Here is a 16,736-nt window from a genome sequence, read left to right on the forward strand (position 1 = left end):
TAAAAGTACTATGTCAGGGGCACCTGGGTGGCTCAGTTGGTTAAGTGGCCAGCTCTTGATATTGGCTCAGGTCATGATCTCAGGGTCCTAGGATCCAGCCCTGTGTTGGGCTCCACGCTCAGCAGGGAGTCTGCTTGAGATTTTCTCTCTCCCTCTCTCTCTGCCCCTCCCCCGCTCGTGCACACTCTAAAATAAATCCTAAAAAAAACCAAAACAAAACATACTATGCCTTTTACTCCACCTCAGCAATTCACTAGTTCCTTTCTTTTTTTCCTATGACAAATAAGCATCAAGAGAAACAACAAAAATCCTGACAGTCCAGGTTCTACCCAAAATGATTTTTAAAATTTCATATCAAACTATCATGTTTCCCCACAGTCTTTTTCAGCATTTACTGAAAAGGCTGTGTGCAAAGCAATATATCTCAATTCACAAAGAAACACAAGGTTGTCGGGTGCCCTCAACAACCTTTACTAAAGACTTGAATATAAAATAAGTGGGGCACCTGGGTGGGCTCAGTCAGTTAAACATCTGACTCTTGATTTTGGCTCAGGTCATGATCTCAGGGTCGTGAGACAACAGCCCCACATCAGGCTCTGTGCTGAGCATGGAGCCTACTTAAGATTCTCTGTCTTCCTCTTCCTTTGCCCTTCCCCACCTCACAAAGAATTAAGTAACACACACACACACACACACAAAGAAGGGAGAGAATCCTGAAAATGTTACCCTGAAGCCAATGAATGAGACCATTCTGTTCTAGTACTACTTTTCTTTCTGGTACCTGAGGGCCTTACCTAGATCCGGCAGCAATTTTTGCACCATCCCCATTAAAGACCACATGGTTTGCGTTTGTGGTGAAGCGAGTCAATATACCGTCTGGAACTCCTTCAGGAAATGTGTGGATTTGAATAGTATTATTAGATACTGCAGTGACCAATTTCCCATTCTAAAAGAAACATTGGCAAAAAAAAGTCCAAATCAATTGAGTCTGTCCACAATTAGCAATTCTATAAAAAAATAAAAACTTATAAATGTAGTTAATGTCAAGAGAAAAATCATCACTCAATGTACAAGTTTCCTGAAGTGTCTATTAGCAAGAAAATTTACTTATTACATTTATGGAATTTAATTCTCCCTTCACCAGCCAAATTTTTAGCCTCTGGATTTTCATTTACTTCTGACAAGAAAATTATTTAAATAGTATTTTTATGCATCCCAAAGTGTCATGAAAGGACTCAAGAGAGCTTTTCAGAGAAAAAACATAGCTAGTCTCAGTGAGGGACTAGCACATCAGAAGGCATGTCCGCACTACAGTGTTGCCCTGTGTTTCCACAATAAAATCATTAAATGTCTTTTTGGAGTAGGTAAAATCTAAACGCAGAATCCATGGCTTCTCTTTAAAACACTAAATAAGAAGACAGCAGAGTAGGAGGGTCCTAAAAAGAATATACTTACACTGGTGAGCACTGTAGAACTGGTGAGAAGTACTATATTGTACAACTGAAACTAATGTAACCTTGTACATTAGCTATACTGGAATTAAAAATATAAATGACCTTTTTAAAAAATAATAAAAACAATACATAAACAGAAAGTTTTAGGATCTGAAAATGATCAGCAGACACCACTGCTTTGCATAGATTTTGGCTAAGAATCATAAAAAGTTAAGTATCTGCCCTAGAACCTTAATTTTATTACTTCTCTAGGAGGAACCAAGTCCTGACAGACTAAATCATAGTCTACCAATGCCATACACACTCTGATAAATCATATGGTCAATTTATTTGGATTAAATGATAACTGCTAAAGAAACAAATTACTAGTCAATGAATATTCTACAGTAATAGGTCTCAGTCTTATTTGCACATGTAAGACCCTCCACTTCTCTACAGCACCTGCTCCCACTCCAGTGGAAAAAGAACTTAGTAATACAGTGACACGTTACTATATAGGAAAACTGGGGAGGATGTACACATCTGTTCAAGTAACAGCAGAGATGATTCAGATTTGAACTATAATATATACTTATCTTCAATTACTGGAAAATTGGTGAAAAATACTGTTTACGCCTACATTGTAACTACTGTAAGTAATTAAACAATCCACAATACACTAAATCTATCCTGTTGAAGCTAAACTAACAATTGCTTAAATGTGAAAACAAGAAGAGAATTAAGGAAAAACTATAACCAACTCAAGACAACACTGATGATGCTACATGTTCTTTGGCAAAACTACAGAAACACCAACTATTTGTGTGCATGCACAGCAATTCTGCGACCTGGCTGTGCTTTATTTGACAGACAGATCTCTCATTAGAATCTGACTAAGCATCCTCAGTTAGATCTTTGGTAATTCTTTAACAACACATTAACTGGTCCTCTAGTCGTGAAAATAAAGTATATATCTGCACTTACTCACCCAGGAGATCTGAATAAAGGACTTGCTTTGAAGTCAATTTCCAACAAATCTACTGGGAAACCAAGTCACTATCAGTACTTTATCAACCAGTAAAATTAAAAAAAAGAAAACAGCCAAAGGACCAGGGATCTGGTCAGATCACTCTTCTCCCTAGTGGACTGAGAGGAATGGATACCAGCACAGGCTGACTTGAGCTCCAGCCCACTGTGTTCCTTACCAACAGTGTCACCTCACCTTCCTCAGAGCTTTGACTTTCCCAAGAATAGAACGGAGGTAATTCCACATACTTCCCCATATCTTTGTTAAAAGGCCTTGACAATGTAAAATACTATGCAAGCATTAACTATTACTACCAGTTGATTCATCTCATTTTCACTATTTTGGAGAGTGACATTTTCTCCACTTTGTTCTCAAACAAAACATCTAACTGTACTTCCCTGTACCACCAACTCCAAAAACAGAAAGTATATTTATAAGCAATTATACTTTAAATGAAATCTGTTATAAAATTGTCAGCCTCACATGGCTATTTGGTAATGTCATTTCAATGAAGTACCATAAACCCTATTCCTAAAGCCAAAGAAAACAGACTTGTACTGGATTGAATAATGGCCCCCAAAAGACATGCCTAAGTCCTAAGCCCAGGTACTTGTGAATGTGGTCTTATTTAGAAATAGGATCTTTGCACATGTAGTAAGTTACAGATCTAAATCTAATGATTGGTGTCCTTTTAAGAAAATGGAGAGATTTGAGACACAAAGACACAGAGAAGGAGGCAATGTAAAGATGGAGGCAGAGACTGGAGTGATATATCTTCCAACTAAGGAACACTGCGTATAAGTGGCAAGCACCAGAAGCTAGGAGAGAGGCATGGAACAGACTCTCCCTCAGGGCCTCCAAAGGAGCTAACCCTGACCACACCTTGATTTCAAGCATCTTGCCTTCTGAACTGCGAGACAATAATTTTTTATTTTAAGCCACCAAGTCTGTGAAAATTTGTTACAGCTGCCCTAGGAAACTACCACAAAACCACTTTTTTTCTTCTTTACATTCTTTTCATACACAAACACAGCGCATACATACTATAGAAGAAAAATAACAACATGAAATTGTTCTGGGCAAAGAATGAGTTTCCTTACTCTTTTGAAGTAACCTCCGTTAACGTTTTGGGGTTAAGTCTTCTAACTTTCTTATATACTTTTATGTATATACATATCTTTTACTTTAACAAACATAAGACTACACAATACAGACTACTCTGCAACTGTTTTTCATTTTTCAACTCACTGTAAATATCTTTGCAGATGAAGATATACAACACGCACTTTTTTTTTTTTTGGTGGCCGCATAGTAATACATTACATGGGTCTACCAAAATTTGTAAAACAGGGGTGCCTGGGTGGTTCAGTTGGTTAAGCATCTGCCTTCGGCTCAGGTCATGATCCCGGGGTCCTGGGATCCAGCCCCAGTCCAGGGCGGGCTCCCTGCTCAGCGGGGAGCCTGCTTCTCCCTCTTCCTGCTACCACCAAGTGCTTTCTCTTGCCATCTCTCAAATAAATAAATAAAATCTTTAAAAAAAACTTTACAAAACAAATCTCTCCTGAAGGACACTTCTAATTTTTGCTATTATAAACAACCGTTTTACTAATATCCTTGACCAAATATGAAAGTGTGTAAGAATTTCCTCAAGGTAAATAGCCAGAAATGACCATGTGCATTAGAAGTTTGATACACAGTATGAATTTACTCCCCCCTTTTTTTAATTTGAGAGAGTACAAGTGAGGGCAGGGGAAGGTGCAAGGAGCAGAGGGAGAGGGACAAGAAAACTCCATGCGGACTACAAGCACGGAGCCTGACATGGGGCTCCATCCCATGACCCTGAGATCATGAACAGGGCTGAAATCAAGAGTAGGTCGCTCAACCACTGAGCCACCCAGGCACCCCTCAATTTACTTCTTAAAAAGCTCCCCAGGTGGCTCAGTTGATTAAGCATCTGACTTGATTTCAGCTCAGTCATGATCTCAGGCTTGTGAGATGGAGCCCTGCGTGGAGCCTGCTTAAGATTCTTCCTCTCCTTTCTCTGCCCCTTCTCCCCCAAAAACATAAAAATCAGAAAAACAAAACTCCCCAGTTACACTTTCAGCAACGGTTGTGCAATACTATAAAATAATAGAAAATACATATTGGTCTCTGCCTCCCATTCCTGGCACAGAGTTCCTAAAACCCTTGTAATTTCCTAAGTGATAAGATTACTAGGAGCAGCTTTTGCTCTAACATTTGGTCTTTGATCCCGGTTCCTGATACAAGCTCCTAAATCCCTTGAAATTTCCTGGGTGATAGAAATGTCTTTTGTTCTAAGGAGGCAATTCTTGGTGGGCTCCTGGATGGCTTCAGGATGAGAGCTGGTCATCAGAAAAATCAAACCATGATTAGAAGCTTGGAACTTTCAGCCTTATCCCATCATCATCCGGGAAAGGGAAAAGGGCTGGAAATTGAGTTAATAATCAATCATGCCAATGTAATGAAGCCTCCATAAAAATCCTAATGGTATGGGGTTCAAGGAGCTTCTGGGTTGGTGAACACATCTCCGTTAACAGGAGAGTGGTGGACCCCAACTCCATGGGGAAAAAAAGAGCCTTTTAGACCTTATCCTATGTATCTCTTCATCTGGCTGTTCACCTGTATCCTTTATTTATATTTCACAATATAATGAACTGGTAGGAGTTTCCCTGAATTCTGTGAGCTGTTCAAGCAAAAGATTGGCTCGGAGGAGGGGGTCGTGGGAACCTCTGATTTATACCCAAGTAGGACAGATGCTGTGGGTAACCTGGGGACCTACTGCTTGCAACTGTTATCTAAAGAGGGGGCAGTCTCATGTGACTGAGCCCCTGACCTATAAGGTCTGTGCTCACTCCTGTCAGTGTCCGAATTGAACTGAACTGTAGGACACCCACCCAGTATTACAGAGAATTGCTCGGTGTAAGGGAAAAAACCCACACATCTGGTGTTGGAAGTGTTATGAGGAAGGTAGTAGTGTGAGAATAAAGGAAAAAGATGGGAGAGTGTTTTTCCTTTACAAATACTTCTCCAAACCCTCACTATTACTGGAATTAGCAATATTTTTCATCCTTGCCAATCTGATAGAAAAAAAATCCAATTGTTTAATTTGTACTTCTTTGCTTATTAGTGAAATTTAACTTGTATCAAATATATGTTGGTCATTTATATTTTTCCTTCTGAGAATATATTTACCATTATATATGACCATTTTATTTTTTTTTTAAGATTTATTTACTTATTTGAGAGAGAGAGCACGTGCTTGCGCACGCATGAGCATGAGCAAGAGGGGGAGGGAGAGGGACAGAGAAACTCAAGCAGACTCCACACTGAGCACGGAGTCTGACACAGGGCTCAAGCTCACGACCCTGAGACTATAACCAGAGCCGAAACCAAGAGTTGGAAGCTTAAATGACTGCGCCACCTAAATGCCACTATGACCATTTTAAAAAGAATATCAAAAGTATCAAAAAACCATCTCATTCATCTACATTAATGAGCCTGAGTTTGAAAAAAACATGAATTCTATGAAAATATTTTTCTACACAAATACAATACACTCTATTTAAAATTCATCACAAATAAAAAGCTTAGTGGTTTTTAGATACTTAGTTTGCAAAGGCCTTCTGAAAACATGTCTCCATTCTCCAAATAACCTACATATCTTTCCCATACTTACATAAAACATTAGAAACATGAAACATGTATGTATCTTGAAAAAGTTAAAATATTCCTCTTTTCTAGTGTCATTAATTGTCTAAATTAGTGAACTGAACACCTGAAAATGTCATGGAGTTTTCTCTCAAAGGGAAAGAAGGGAACATCTCAAAAGAAGAAGTATAATTTCTTGCAAATATTTTAATTGGTTTACATTACTAAACCATTAATCACCTTTAATAAACCATTCAGATTTTAGATTCAGATTTTAAACCCATTCAGATTCAGATTTTACTTGTAAAAATTTCAGGTAGTTTTTGGCATTATTATGCATATTTGAATATTATTTTATAAAAGAAACAAACAAAACTACACCTACATTCAAAACTTCAACAAAAATATTCTTCACCCATACATAAAAATCACACAGCAGTATCATTTCTCATCGGTAGCTATAAATGTTTTTAATACCTTCAAAGCACATGAATATGCCTTTTCTCCAACGTTAATGGACTTAGGATCATCATCATCCAAGTCTTCCCAAATCCTCACATCACCATCACTTCCACAAGTCACAATATAACTGTGAAGGAAACACATTCATTAAAAGGTCATCCAAGTTTTAGAAAAGAAAAAGAAAAGTCAACCAGCTTCAAGCCTATTAATTTTTTTGGAGTTCTTTATCTTTTTTTCAATAAAATCAAAGTGTTAGTCAATGTTTTCTCATTTTACATACATAAACCTCAATAACAAGGCCCGCTAATCTCCTACCCTATAAAATGAAAGGTGAATTTAATGTCCCCTACAATTTCTCCTTGGCATAAAATTCTTTATCTGTAATAATGTAAGAAAGATGAATGGGTAATCTCTGTTAACAACAGGAACCAGGTCTACCTTGCTTACCATTGTGCCTCTAGCACAAAGCAATCTCTGACATATAGAAGCCTTGATAAATGTCTGTTGAATGAATAAGCGCATGGATGCAAGAGCTCAATTATCCAAAGCTGATTATTCAAATGGCCATCTGTATCTCTCAAATCTTGTTTTAAACCCCTTTTCTTCCTGGTGCTTTTATTCATTTGGTATGTGTCCTATCTGTATGTGTCCTGATACAAACAAAAGCAAACAAAATACAAAAATAACATGGCAAATGGCAAAGAGAAGTCACATAAAGAACTGTAGAGGTTCATAAGAAAGGTGGTATCTATACTGGGAAGTCAAAGGTCAAACAGGGCAAGCAGAACTGGATATGCTGAGATTGGTGAAAAGAGCAGTTCCAAACAGGAAACCACATGAACCAAAATATGAAGTTAGTAAAATATGGGGGAGTTCACTTAGAGCAGACAGTACAAGAAGCTGAGAAAGAAAATGCAGATTGGGGGTCATCCTATTTACAATGATCTTAATGCAAGAGTAAGGACTCCCTTCTACAGGAAATAAATAGAAGGACCATTAGTCTTTTTGCCTAGGACATTCCTTTTTTTTCAAAGATTTTATTTATTTACTTGAGAGAGAGAGAGAGCAAGAGAGAAAGCACAAGCCTGGGGAAGAGGCAGAGTGAGAAGCAGACTCCTTGCTGGGCAGGGAGCCCGATGCAGGGCTCGGATCATGACCAGGACCCTGAGATCATGACCTGAGCTGAAGGCAGACACTTAACTGACTGAGCCACCAGGCGCCCCAGCCTAGGACATCCCTGATTTATGCATCCAGCTGGTTTAGAATCCATCCTTGATTTTTTTTATTTTAAGACATATTAGTATTGGGGCACCTGGCTGGCTCAGTCGGAAGAGTATGTGACTCTTGACCTCGGGTCGTGAGTTCGAGCCCCATGTTGGGTACAGAGGTTACTAAAAAAATACATAAACTTTAAAAAAATAAATAAAATGTAGTATCTTAAAAAAATATTAGTTATATTTGCATCAAAATTGGTTAGGTGGGTTTGACAGACTTCTTTGCACTTCCAGCTTCTGCCGTGATCTTGTTTAGTAGTGAAACATGTACAATGAATAGAATTCTCACTTTATCACATAGGTAAATCTGAAAGACAAGTGATAACCCATCTCCCCATACCAATCCTTTCTTGATGCAACACAACTAATACCTCCTTTCACAGACAACAGGTGCTGATGGATGAAAACCAAAGTGAAGTCAGTCAAGAGGCCCTACAGAGAGCAATTTCTTTCAGTGGTGATGGGGTAAGTAATTCATACTGCTGTCCCTACTGACTATTTGGTGCAATAAGCCAGCCAGTGAGGAGATGCAGAAAGTTGCAGGTGCCAGTTGGTGGTATCAATGGAAAATTATAGTGAAATACAGTGGAATTAATGAGAAATACATGCAAGAAATAGTTAAGTTAAACAGTTGAGTTGAGCTTTTAGAGTAGTCTGAGCATTCTTCTGACGGTGTTTTTATCATTTACTGTAGGAATAAAATTAAATGTTAATTTTATTATTGATTATGCCTTTTAATAAAATACCTTTCAGTAGCAACTTTAAAAAAAAGCTATCAAGTACATGTTTAACAAAAAATTAATAATAAATTTCTGCTTTTCAAGAAGTTGATAATGGAGGGGCGCCTGGGTGGCGCAGTCGTTAAGCGTCTGCCTTCGGCTCAGGCCGTGATCCCAGCGTTCTGGGATCGAGCCCCACATCAGGCTTCTCCTCTAGGAGCCTGCCTTTTCCTCTCCCACTCCCCCTGCTTGTGTTCCCTCTCTCGCTGGCTTGTCTCTGTCAAAAAAAAAAAAAAAAAATCTTAAAAAAAAAAAAGAAGTTGATAATGGAAATGTAACATGAACAAAATGTTAGTTGATGTTTACCATGGGGGCTGGAGTGATGACACCAACCACCGGAAAGTCAGAAGACACAAAATTCCTGAAGAAATCTGAGAATTTACTTTGTAAGTTAGTAATTATCTTGCGACTCCCTGAAAACCATGTTTCTACAGCTGTAGAAAGTGAGTCTGCATCTTGTCAGGCATGACTTTTCATAATTCAGTACTGTCCAAAAGAACTTTCTTAGAGGATGGAAATAGTCTATATCAGGCTCCTGAGCAATTAAAATGTGGTTTAAAACGTGACTCATGCAACTGAGGAACTGAATTTTAAATTTAGTTAACTTTAATTAATTAAAATCTAAATAGCCACCTGTGGCTAGTGGCTATCTTACTGAACAGTGCAGCATTAAAACAGATGACAGTGGTTCTAAATTAATTTTGTTCATTTTATATTTTAAGTTTTCTAATGCAAGTATGAAGTAAAGTTATAGCTATAAATATGTTGTCTCCATTAGTAAAATAATTTTTCTAACAGTTAAATCATACTGGTTTTATCTCAATGTCATCAGAGGGTTTAAATAGAAAATCAGTCAGATTAATTCCAATAATGGTTTAGTTTTCTCTTCAGCTCATGGAAAAAAAGTAAAGCTTCTAGAAGTTTATTCTGTGTCAGTGAAACATCTAACATTATTGGGAATTCTATCTAACTTCATTTGAAATGTTCAGTGCTAAAGATAAAATTCTTAATTTTTACAGTAATACACATTTTGGTTGAGCACAGCACTGTAGCAAAAACAATGTACTTACTGAATTAAGAAATCTATGAAACACATATGTACTTCGAATTGAAAGTATAATTCAAAACCAAATGCACTGTGATAATGTACCAATCAACACAGAAGCCATAATTGTCAAATTTTGAGATCATTTTATTTCTACCCAGGATAACAACAAAATTTTTGTCACAAACTGATATTAAATACACAAAAATACTTCAGCATTGCATAAGATGTTTTCTCTTCTGCCTATCATCAATTAGATTTTTAAATACTTGAGTCTTTGAAGAGTGACTTTTTAAAATTTAAATTCAATTAGCCAACATATAGTACATCATTAGTTTTAGATGTAGTGTTCAGTGATTCATGAGTTGCTTGTAACACCCAGTGCTCATCACATCAAGTGCCCTCCTTAATGCCCGTCACCAGGTTATCTCATGAAGAGTGACTTTACAAAACCTAGGTGCCCTATAATGACAGTATTATTATTACTGGAAACAAGTTCCGTAACTCTTAGTTGCATCTTGCTCAAAATCAGTTAACAATCTTTAATTTAAGCATTCAACTTAAGGCTTTGAAGCTTTTAGTAAAATGCAGTTAATGAAAACAAAGCTTATGCACAGGAAGAAACTAAAATATATCCCTACAAAAGCAAGTAAGAATTGAACAAACTGTACATTAAAGGCTGAAAGAGTGAATGATATAATTTTGAAATTTGTTAATTGTACTCTGGAATATCTTGACCTGTGAGAAGAATCTTCTGAGGGAACTCCTTTTTTAATTGTATTAAATGACACCAACCACCGGAAAGTGCCAGCATATTAAATTGAGTAAGCTTAAAATTTGTGAAACAGTCAAAGAAACCACAACTTACTTGATGAATTTTGTCTTTAAAAATATCAAAGAACTAAAAAAAATGATAAAATAAATTTCAAAAATATTGAAGAGCTTACTATTAAAAAGGGCACTCTGACTACAGGTAAAAAACCAGAACCTGTAAAAATACTAAGATTTATCTATTGAAAATAAATTTTAAAAACTGAGACTCTTCCGGGGCACCTGGGTGGCTCAGATGGTTGAGGGTCTGCCTTCGGCTTGGGTCATGATCTCCAGGTCCTGGGATCAAGCCCCATGTTGGGCTCCCAGCTCAGCATGGAGTCTGCTTCTCCCTCTCCCTCTGCCTCTCCCCCTGCTTGTGCTCTCTCTGCCTGTCTCTCTCAAATGAATAAATAAAATCTTAAAAAAAAAAAAAAAAAGTTTGCCCTTCACTACCACTTCCATTCTTTTGCTACAACCCACTCTTAAAAACAAAAACAGGAACAAAAAAACTGGGGCGCCTAGGTGGCTCAGTCATTAAGTGTCTGCCTTCGGCTCAGGGCCTGATCCCAGGGTCCTGGGATGGAGCCCCACATTGGGCTCCCTGCTCCACTGGGAGCCTGCTTCTTCCTCTTCCACTCCCCCTGCTTGTGTTCCCTCTCTTGCTGGCTGTCTATCTCTCTCTGTCAAATAAATAAATAAAATCTTAAAAAAAAAAAAAAAAGACAAAAAACTGCTAAGAGATCACTTACAAATCCTAAAGAGAAATCTCCCATGTTCCCTAAGGATTTTTAGCACAAGGGTCATTGTCATTCTCTAACAACACTATTCTTATCATAATTCTTAGTATTTTCAGTATCCATGCAGACAAAACCTTATACAAAACCTTATCCTCCACCTCATCCCCAAACTCCCACAGTCATAGCATAGATTTTGTCTTTATCAATATTGCAACTGCTTCATAATTTCAATTTCAATCATCCTACTCACTTATCTTTTCACCTTAATATCTTAACTTCAACGATTTTTTATTTCTATTAGGATCTATAATCTACTGAAACTACTTCCTCACTGTCTCTCATTCCCTTCAAATTCTCACATTCCTCCTAATCTGGCTTAGATTCCACAGCCTGGCCTTAAAATCACTCCTTTGCCTCATCCTCAAACACTCTGGCCCTCTTTCACTGTGTCATACTTAACCTGGCAAAACCCCAACCCTGGTTAAATCCATCTCTATGCCTATTAATAAGTTTGCACTTGGGGCATCTGGGTAGCTCCGTTGGTTAAGCATCTGCCCTGGGCTCAAGTCATGATCCTGGGGTCCTGGGATGGAGCCCCACCATCGGGCTCCCTGCTCAGCGGGGAGCCTGCTTCTCCCTCTCCCTCTGCCCTTACCTGTTTGTGCTCTCTCGCTCTCTCTCTCTCTAATAAGTAAATAAAATCTTAAAAAAAAAAAAAGTTTGCACTTGCAGAGCTAAACATGGCTAGAGAAAACCACACAACTAGGTTGTCTGGTCTTTTTTTTTTTTTTTAAAGATTTTATTTATTTATGTGACAGAGAGACAGCCAGCGAGAGAGGGAACATAGCAGGGGGAGTGGGAGAGGAAGAAGCAGGCTCCCAGCGGAGGAGCCCGATGTGGGACTCCATCCCGGAACGCCGGGATCACGCCCTGAGCCGAAGGCAGACGCTTAATGACTGCGCTACCCAGGCGCTCCTGGTCTCACTTTAAATTCATGATCACTAACCTAATAGGCCTTTAGTGCTGCCAGTATTCCAACTAATATGTCCCTAGGCCTTTAAGCTTTCCCTCACTTCTAATCATCTCTCTCATATCTACTCCTCTTTCTTCAAACCTTCACTGCCTCCCCATTCTTGACTAATGAAACAGAAACAGAAGCAGAAAACAGAAGCGTCTATAGAAATTGGCTGCATGTTCTCCCCATCCCACCTAGGTGCTCCTTCCTTCCACTTGTGAATTTGACCATGCTCCTATCTTTAGCCACTCTCTCCCCCTGTGCACTATATTGTAGCCCCTCTCATCTACTGAAGGCCATCACTCCAGCAATTCTCCCTCTTTCTATTCTAACAACAACTTATCCCTCTTTGTTGGATCATTTCCACTCATACATATACTGTATTTCTCACCTTAAAACAAAGACCTTTCCTGACCTCACATTCCTATTCAACTACCCTTACTCTTTGCGTGTCAGCCTAACTCCAATTCCTTCCTATTTTCTTGAATCCACTGTGACAAGGTTTTCATTCTTACCACTCCATAAAAGAAGCTCAAGCTCATCTAATGCCTCCACATCACTAAATCTAATGGTGGATTCTCAGTCCTCAACTTGACCCACCAGCATTTGGCAAAGTTTATTATTTCCTTCTCCTTAAAATGCTTATATTTCATTTGCCTTCTAGACATCATTCTTGTCTCCTGGTTTTCTACTTTTCCGTTCACCTGTTCTTAGTCTCCTTAGCTGGATCTTCCTCTCTAACTTGATCTTCCTCTCTAACTTGATCTCTAAATATTCTGGAGTGTCCCAGGACTTAGCCCTTGAAGCTTTTTTTCTTTACATTTACTCCCACCCTAGGTGACTGCATCCAAGTTCATAGCATTAAATATCTACTTACTGACAACTTCCACATTTAGATTTCCAGCCAGGACCTCAATCCTGAACTCCAGGAGGCATCAGCAAAAGATATAGATTTCTAAGGTGCCTGGGTGGCTCAGTTAAGCGTCTGCCTTCACCTCAGGTCATGATCCCAGGGTCCTGGGATTGAGTCCCATACGGGGCTCCCTGCTCAGTGGGGAGTCTGCTTCTCAATCTCCCTCTGCCTGCCACCCCACTTGCTTGTGCTCGCTCTCTCTCACATTCTCTCTCAAATACTTTTTTTTTTTTTTTAAAGATTTTATTTATTTATTCAACAGAGATAGAGACAGCCAGCGAGAGAGGGAACACAAGCAGGGGGAGTGGGAGAGGAAGAAGCAGGCTCATAGCGGAGGAGCCTGATGTGGGGCTCGATCCCATAACGCCGGGATCACGCCCTGAGCCGAAGGCAGACGCTTAACCGCTGTGCCACCCAGGCGCCCCCTCTCAAATACTTTTTTAAAAAGATATAGATTTCTATCTCTAGCTCACATTTCTTCTCCTAGCTTTTGAACCATTTATCCAACTGTCTACATCTCTAGTTGATCTCAAAGAAATACTGCACAAGTCCAAATGTAAACTCATAATCTCCACCCTCATTCTACCTCTGAAATAAACTCCTCTCCAAGCATTTCAGATATCGGTGAATGGCACCATCATTTCCCCAAATTAACATCCAGAAAGACGGATGTTATCCCATACATCTCTCTCTCCTCCATCTTTAATGTCTGATCCATTCTATTGATTCTACCTTTTAAGTATTTTCTGAATGTATCTTCTTTTTTCCATACACATCTTCTCTAGGCCAAGCTTCCATCATATTCCACTAGACTAATACAGATACCCACAGTCTTTCTGCATCCACTCTACTTCTCCAATTCATCCTCCAGGTAGCCTCTCAAAAACAAGAGTCTGATCACATCTCTCTGCTTCAAATTTTTAATACACTCCTACTGCTTTTAGAATAAAAACAAGATTCCTTAATAAAGCCCAGAAAGTCCTGCATAGGATGACCACTACCTACCTTCACAGATTCATCTCTCATCAGTCTCTGTATCACACTCTATACATTTTGGCATTGCTGCCTTTCTTTCAGTCCTTTGAGCATGGTCCCAACCCCCACTGGAATTCTGTAATGTTCCCTCTGTTTGGAATGCTGCCGCCACCACCTCACTGCCATCACCACCCCATCTCTTTTTACTCCCTAATGCCTACGCGATCTTCAGATCTCATCTCAAGAAACAATGCCTCCGAGAAACCTTCCCTGCCTCCTCAAGCTATATCAACTTCCCTTCAAATATGCTCATCATTGCACTATCACTTATTATTTCTAAGTATACATTTACTTTTGTGATTAATTTGTGCTCAATGTCTGTCAATTTAAAAAGACTTTAAGGTCAATTAAGGAATAGACTGTGCTTTGTACTACTGTATCTCTAGCCTCCACCAGACTTGACACACAAATATTTTTTCAATGAATGAATCAATACAGGAGTGACACTGGAAACCACACAACTGGATAGTACTAGAGAGGAATGGGACTTAAAAAGATAAAAGAGACCAGGGTTCTGGGAAACTATCACAATTTAGCAATGAAGCAGAGGAAATAAGTTGGAAAAAAAGCTGTCAAAAGGATGGATGGGGTAACTGAGTGATGGACATTAAGGATTATATCTGGGTATTACGTAAGACTGATGAATCACTGACCTTGACTTCTGAAGCTAATAATACATTACATGTTAATTTAAACAATAAATTAATTAACTTTAAAAAAGCGGTCAAAAGGTTAAAAACAATAATGAAAAAATGAAACAGCATCACAAAAGCCAAGGAAAGATAGAACAGGCCACTGAATTTGACAAGTAGGCAGCTAGTTGATCTGACAGAATAATAATGTGGGACACAGAGAAGATGTCAACAAAAGGAAAATATGGGGGAAAGGTCACATCTTTCCAGCTCCTCTGGAAATAAGATTTTACACTCGTTAATTTTTTCGAGATACTAAAACTACAATGTCGGTCTGAATCGAACAATAAATCTAAGGAAAATACATGTGCCATTTTCGATTTCAGCCTTATTTCTCTCTCTCTGGGTGAGTCATTTTAGGCAAACTACTTATCTCACATATAACAACAAAAATACTTACACCCGAAACGTTCTTTTTGTTTTTCAAAGCACCTTACCTCCCCAAATCATCAAAACAGACATCCGTGTGTCCCTCTGTATGTCCAAATCTCATCGGCTTCTGTATGGCAGGCATCTTTTCTTCTACCTACAGAAAAATGTTTTATAAACGCTAATATTATTTTAAAGGTGAGGAAAGACCGTGGCTGATGGAGAAGATAAGTTAGTCTCCCGGCTGCCCCTTTTCCCCCACCCGAGCGGCACGAACAAGATATAACAGAGGGTCTGTCAGACAATAAGCCGGGAAAAGGATACGCTTCTCTTCGGTGCGCGACACGGACACCGGCAGCGGGAAAGAGTACTCACCCGCCGGACCGACCTCCACCACCGAGGAAAGCGGCGCCGCAAACGCCCGCGCAGAGCCACTTCCCGCTCTCGGGCGTGCTCACTACACTGCGCCTGCGCCCGCTCGCCCACGTCCAGCGCCTTGCCGGACCGAAGTCGCCGGGTGGTGGCGTCAGCTGCGCGCCGCCTGCAAAGGAAAAAGCCGGTTGCTGGGGGAGTGAGGAAGAAAGGGAGGGTGCCGCACGCGGAAGTGATGGCAGCGCCTTGGGATCAGGTGGAGGCGGTGACCGCAACGTGTGAGACAGGAACTCAGCGCCGACGGTTGGGGGCTTGCAGAAAGGCTTCCGCCTTTTAGGACCTACATGAGGTGCAGGAGTGGCTGGGCCTCCCTTCTCCACTTAGCGAGCGCTCAGAGTGATGGCGATGGTGATGGCGGCAGTTACTCGGACAGCCCCAGTTAAGCTGCGCTCTGAGAGGTGAGTGGGGGAAGGGTGGTTGCTGCCTGGCCTTGCTGATTGGGGTCTGCTATCACCTTCCAGGCTCTCGTAACATGCAGCCATATCCGAGTCCTTGAACGTGTCCAGCTCCTCCTTGGGGCCCGGTTAGAGAATGAAGTCTTTGAGCATCTTCTCTCGAGGGAAACGAGACCCTTCTCAGACCTCTAATCTTGGCATCTTCCGTGCCCTCACCTTGTCGTTTCTATAGAGACAAAGGAGGGAAGACTTTAATCTCAGTTCTCAATTCCTAGAAGTATGGCCTGCACATTAAGTCTTATATGGGGAGGACTCTACATATATCCCTTAAGAAGAAAGTAACTTGGGTTTCCCCGTTCAAAACCCACCTAAAATTCACTGAACTGCATATTTAGAGCTAAAGGAAGAGCTCGAACTAAAGTATATTGTTGAATACTTCGTTCGCTCCTTAAAATCTGAACGAAGGTCTTGGCCATCAAATTCATGCTTTGTGTCCCCATGTTCTCCCATGTGTTGGTAGACCGCTCTGATGAATACCTTCACAGTTACGTATTTTTGTGGTACCCACCTTCCAGTCTGCATCAGACACTAGTTTATGACCTAAGTGAGACATTTTTCTGGTGTATACATTTCCCATTGTTTTTCA

General features: G+C 39.8%; 1 protein-coding gene across 3 annotated transcripts in view; it reads right to left on the reverse strand.

Moving 5' to 3' along the window:
• WDHD1 (WD repeat and HMG-box DNA binding protein 1) overlaps window positions 1–15,772 on the reverse strand; it is a 57,981-nt gene extending 42,209 nt beyond the window's left edge. For 2 of the 3 annotated variants that reach the window (XM_008701752.2, XM_008701745.2), the window contains exons 1-4: window positions 15,639–15,772; window positions 15,332–15,420; window positions 6,607–6,718; window positions 795–946 (exon numbers count right to left, since the gene is read on the reverse strand). In XM_008701752.2, coding sequence (XP_008699974.1) covers window positions 795–946; window positions 6,607–6,718; window positions 15,332–15,408 — 341 coding nt within the window. In that variant the 5' untranslated portion in view covers window positions 15,409–15,420; window positions 15,639–15,772. Of the gene's footprint in view, window positions 1–794; window positions 947–6,606; window positions 6,719–15,331; window positions 15,421–15,638 lie in introns of those variants that run through there. The other variant, XM_008701755.2, reaches the window with a different exon arrangement.
• Window positions 15,773–16,736: the final 964 nt, after the last annotated feature.

The sequence above is a fragment of the Ursus maritimus genome, unplaced genomic scaffold (genome assembly GCF_017311325.1).
Source record: "Ursus maritimus isolate PB19 unplaced genomic scaffold, ASM1731132v1 scaffold_25, whole genome shotgun sequence".
Lineage (NCBI taxonomy): Eukaryota > Metazoa > Chordata > Mammalia > Carnivora > Ursidae > Ursus > Ursus maritimus.